Below are 5,506 nucleotides of genomic sequence, written 5' to 3'. Positions count from 1 at the left end.
ACGTAGATTTTGTGTATATCATGGCAATCCTCAAAACATTATATAAGTGTAAGATATTGGTGTTATGCTAAATTTTGCATTTTTACTGGGCTACAAAAATACCAAGTGTCAACTAGCCATTTTAAGAGCTTTAACATATGATATTTACTTATTACTGTAATTTTGTTATGTTTCCTCTAGTTTGTGTTAGTGTTAATTACCCAAGGGAATCAGTAATCTCAGTAGTTGATGTCCCATTAAGCTGTGAGTATTCCCCCTGTATCTCATTCAGTAGGAGAGTCATTCCATATAGGCCGTGGCAGGGTCAGAGTTGAGAAACGTTTTTGATCACACAGTGAAATCAATAAATAGGTCCAATCCAAGGCCTTCATTCTAAATGAAGGTCTGGGACCCGGGTTAGAGGTGTAATTTTATGTAATAGATTTCTGCATGACCTGTGGATACAGATGTTTTCTACAAACGTTTAAAAATAGGTTTAATAAATAACTGCAGCTGAGAATAGACATTAATTTTTTTTGTTTTTGTACAATTTTTCTTACATTGTTTATAGGTTTTTGGGCAGGGGCACGTGTCAGTTAAGAGGTTCAACCTCGAGTTCAAGTATTAACTCGGAGTTGACTTAGACTACGTTTACACATGGGCGGCTATTTTCATAAACGGACATTTCAGCCTCTCCGGTTTCAAAAATAACTTTGTTCACACATGTCAGTTTTCAGAAAAGTGTTCATTATAACGTACCCATGTATATGCCATCAAGAGCATGCCAAACCTCTAGGTGGCGGTGTAACAAGAAGCTCAAGCCTACGTAAGCCAATCAGAATCCTGAAAACAGCAACAAAATCACTTCCTCTTTTCAACAAGGTCACACTTTTTTTGAGATTTTCAAAATGTCTACTCTGGCCGGAGTTTTTAGAAAGAATCGGTTTCAGAGGCGAGTTCTCTGTTTGCGTCTAAACGAAAGGCGCAAACAGAGGGAAATATCTCTGTTTTTCAAAATAACCATGTACGTGTAAACAGGGCCTAACTCTGAGATGGGAGTTACAGAACAGCTGAAATTAGTTAGTATAATCGACTCATAAGTGGGTTAACACAACCACTATTAAATAAAGGTCATCAACAATGGAGCACTGATATTACGATTCACCATGGCAACAACACGTAAAAAAGAGGTCTGAATTCTTTTTACTACTACAACTGAAATTGCTGCTGCAAGTGTACAGCAACTACGAGCATATATTTTAAAGAAAAGAGTTGTTGTTGGAAATTGCTACTCTAGTAAATATGTACATTTAATTTTTCATCACGGTTAAAATATCAGAAGTAAATAAATTAAGGATTATACATTATTACACCTTATATTCATTTTCATGCAGATTCAATCAAATGGACAAAAAGAACATGACAGCAGCTCCGCTAAAATTTAATTAGGCTGAAGGATTAGGCATAAAAGGCTACGAGCTTTACAAATGTTTGCCATTAATAAAACTGAAATACTCCAAGCCGCTATTCGAACTCAGGTCGCCGATAGTACGTCTTCCCTGACCACTGCACACAGGCACTACCAACTAGACCAGTAGTTCTGTTGAGTGTAAGAAATGTAAAGGCAACGGTTCAGATGTAAGAGCTCGGCCACAAAGGCTGATATAAGTCACGTAAGGATATTTATATGTCTAAAATGACTGCAAAGAAAAATAATACCACTCAAATAAATGCAAGTGAATATGTCAAAAATCCACTGCAGCAGTCTTTCCTAATCAGGGGGTCGGAGTCCTCGGGGGGCCTCAGCAGATTTCCAAGGGGGCCTCAAGATGACTTAAAATGATAAAAAATTGGACAAAACAAGCATTAAAATAAGATAAAACATTCAAAAATCAAGATGTTTCTTATATTTTTGGCTTTTTTAGAAGCGAATATACACTGTCTAGTCATTCCCCGTTCTATTTAATTTTATGTGGAAAAAAAATTAATGAGTGGGGGGCCTTTAAATATTGTTGTGGGCAACTAAGGGTAAGGAGTAAGTTAAAATGACTTGCACTGCCAAATTGATTATAACTTAAAGACAGCTAAAAAATGTTTTACAGTGTACATAATACAAATGTGCACGATGAATGAATGTACTAAATGAACTAATGAGATAGTTAAACACCGCTAGGGGAGGAGACTTCCAGAAACTCATTTACAGAATAAAACCTGCTCCTGACCAAGGTTTAGAGAGTAAGTTACCCCAGAAATAGGCTGTATAAGTTTCCTTTCCTTCTAAAACAGGCTTGACTTACCCTGCTGACTCAGGTTTAACATACCTCCAATTCTGAAACAGAAAACCCAGACTTTCTCTTATTTTAGGGTTAATACTGAGAGTTTTTACTTAATCTCCATTCTGAATCAGGCCCCAGATCTCCTTGTTGAATCTGAGATCAGATTGTACACTAGTGGAAATTCTTTAGTGCCAGAGAGTCATTTTAGAGCTTGGTACAGTGGCAGTTACTATGATACTAACTAATATTTGTTTTACACTGGTTCGTGTAACCAAGACAGTAGGGGGCTTAGACAGTTACGGACAAATATTAGTGCTGTATTGTTGTCAAACTTCAAATGTGAATTTGTTTTTTGTATGAAGTATTCAAGTAATAACAACAACAACAATACACCTAATAACAATATTAATATGTCATGAACAGTAACATGGCTTTGTACAGTTCATACCCATATGTTAGGAAATATTAAACTCAATTCTACATGTAAAGTAATAGTCTTTGTCATAGAAAATACCATTTTCAACAGAAATAAAAGAGATTTTAAAATTACTTCTACAAGATAAGTGATTTGTTTTGTGAAGATGTGGATTTTTGCAGTCTGTTGATTTTACATGATAAATATTTGTATTATACTCACTCTTTTATAAAAAAAACTTTTTAATAAATTATTCACAGTTTTACAATTTATGTCATAGTCAGCATGCAACATGGCACAGCATGGTACAAAGGGAAAAAGGAACCACATCTTTAAAAAATCTCCTATATCCTCCTCTCACAGAACACACACATGCAAGTGGCATCTTTGCATCATTTCAGGTCAATATTAAAGTCTGTGTAAAGTCCGATATTAAATGTGCTCTCAGTTTTTGACCCCAAAGAAAAATGTGATATTAACCATCCAGCCATAAATAAATTATCAAAATCTTGGAAAAATAGGCAGGATTCGCTTCTGTCATCCGCTGAGGGCGTGTCCGCTGTCGGGCGTTTAAACACAGCTACAACCTGAATTAGGGGCGGGGCCATGTTCGGTGGCTCCAGTGCGTCATTGAGCAACCATTTTAGCACCGCCCAGATAATCCTGAACACAGGAAAAAACTGTAGAAAAACTCCACAATTCAGTAGTTCACAGTCTTTGTTACTGTTTCAGCAATGCATTTCTAACATGTATAATGTGTTTAGAAACAATTAAGACAGACTAATTCACAGAATTATTTCTGAAGGCAAATTAGTGTCACAGCAATAGTGTCTTTTTTCAGTGCTCATAAACATTAAAATCTTTAGATCATTGTCTGACTCCCCTCTCTGATTTACATGAACTTGGTGTACTGAAAGTGCAGGTGACTATTTCAACTTCATTCTCTAATATTTGAGCTGCTGGTAGAGCCTCGGCGGCGTGTCCAACAGCGACGAGGTCCAGTTTGGTACTTGATGCTCCATCTTCATCAAAACCCAGGACGCCGTTGTGCTCGACCCCGAAGGGATGAAAGTCAGCCAAGGCTGTATCAAAGTCCCATGCCTGACGAAGGTTTAAATCCACATAGGATTTACTATTTATGCCGATTTGCTTCCTAGTTTCGTTTGTACAGATGGCCGTGGGCAACGACGCGTAACTTGTGCAATTGCTTTGCGCAAACGATGGAGGCGAGTGCCGACTATCTATCCAACCCAAAACACGACTGTGATCATCTTTCCTCAATCCGATAATGCGTTTGAGACCCGCACAACCCTTGGTCAATAAGTTTTTCCTACAAAGAATATAAACCCAGGGATCCAGGATGGGGTTGAAGGATGCAAAACGAATTGCGAGGAGATCACTGCGATAGTCTGGCTTTCCACCTGATGATATCATGGATGGATCATACAGTTGGTTTACGAAGATGCGCACCTGTACAGTTAAACAGAAGAAATTAAAATGCATTTCAATCAAAACGCATTAATAACATAAACATTTGCATTTAAAAATGAATTACTATAAATGTCAATATTATTATAAAAGTTAATAAAATTCCCATTGGAATTCCTATTTATAATATGGACACGTCAAAATCATAGCTGGTGAAACAACTTACCACTAAAGGAATAGAGCATATGAGAAACACGATGGTCATTAAAATTAACAACCAGAACATCTGAATCTCTGCTGCAGATGTCACCGATGTTAATTTTGGAAATCTGCGTCTGGACCCTATATGTCCAGGCACATCTGCTCTCACCATCCGAGTCATCTTACTCATGCCAACTAGTGATCGACACACGGCAAAATTACAAAGGACGGTAACTGCGATTAAAATCAGCATGAAACATCCATACAGAAAGGTATACGATGCACCTACAGAGTCCATGGCGCGCCAGTCCAAGAAGCACCAAGTTCCGGGAAAATGTCTCTTGTGCTTTCCAAAACCAAAACTAGGCATGATGCACAACACGATATTCGCCAGATATGTCGCCATCAACGCAAACCGAGCCATAGTCCGATCCACATGTTGCGAGTAAAAGTACGCGTGGTTTATAGCGAGATATCTTTCCACTGACATGGCGCACAAAATAGACATCCCGGCCGAACCAAAGAACAACATGGAGAAGGAAAAGAAATTGCATAAGAGCACTCCTCCTGGCCACCTACCCGCTATATATGTGGCGATGACCACTGGACTTGTGAAACAGGTGCCAAGCAGATCTGTGATGGCCATCCCGCATACCAGAGTGTAAAAGGTGGTCTCCTTCTGCTCCTTTTTGGAGATGCAAAGCACCACGATGGCCACGAGGTTTCCGAGGACTCCGACGCCAAACATTGTGGCTGAAATGATGAGAGAGCGATAGTCGAGGCTTAAGACACGAGTCGAGCTGTTGGTAACAGGCAAAACATCTTCTGACATATTGAAGCCCACATTAAAAAATGAATCATTCATATTGGATTGGCCAAAAAGTTTGAATGTGTCCAAAACACTTGGATCTTCCATAGGATATCCAAATGTACCGTTTATAGCCACATAAAGAAATATAATGTCACAAAGTAAAGAAGAGAACGGTTTACCTCTGAAGTTTACTCGCATGTCTCTGTGTTGTTGCCTTTACTGGAGACACATGTGCCACTGCTTTTATATGAATCCACAACTTGTCATACCCACCGTATGACGTCAGCGTTGAACAGTGACGCCACAGGCGTGAGATGCCGCACATGTAGCTAACCAAATATAAACGCATGTGCGTGGCTTAGAAGAATTATAATTTAGTTTACGGAGCATATAAAA

The 5,506-nt window shown here is 38.6% G+C and overlaps 1 protein-coding gene across 1 annotated transcript; it reads right to left on the bottom strand.

Annotated features, from left to right (window-relative positions):
* Positions 1 to 3,000: 3,000 nt before the first annotated feature.
* ptger4c (prostaglandin E receptor 4 (subtype EP4) c) lies at positions 3,001 to 5,296 on the bottom strand. Its single transcript, XM_065275376.2, has 2 exons — positions 4,325 to 5,296; positions 3,001 to 4,140 (listed from the first exon to the last, which is right to left on the bottom strand). The coding sequence occupies exons 1-2, from the start codon at positions 5,213 to 5,215 to the stop codon at positions 3,538 to 3,540; spliced, it is 1,494 nt and encodes a 497-aa protein (XP_065131448.1). The 5' UTR covers positions 5,216 to 5,296; the 3' UTR covers positions 3,001 to 3,537.
* Positions 5,297 to 5,506: the final 210 nt, after the last annotated feature.

This window comes from Paramisgurnus dabryanus, chromosome 6, assembly GCF_030506205.2.
Source record: "Paramisgurnus dabryanus chromosome 6, PD_genome_1.1, whole genome shotgun sequence".
Taxonomy (NCBI): Eukaryota; Metazoa; Chordata; class Actinopteri; order Cypriniformes; family Cobitidae; genus Paramisgurnus; species Paramisgurnus dabryanus.
This window is presented reverse-complemented; position numbering and strand designations above follow the sequence as displayed.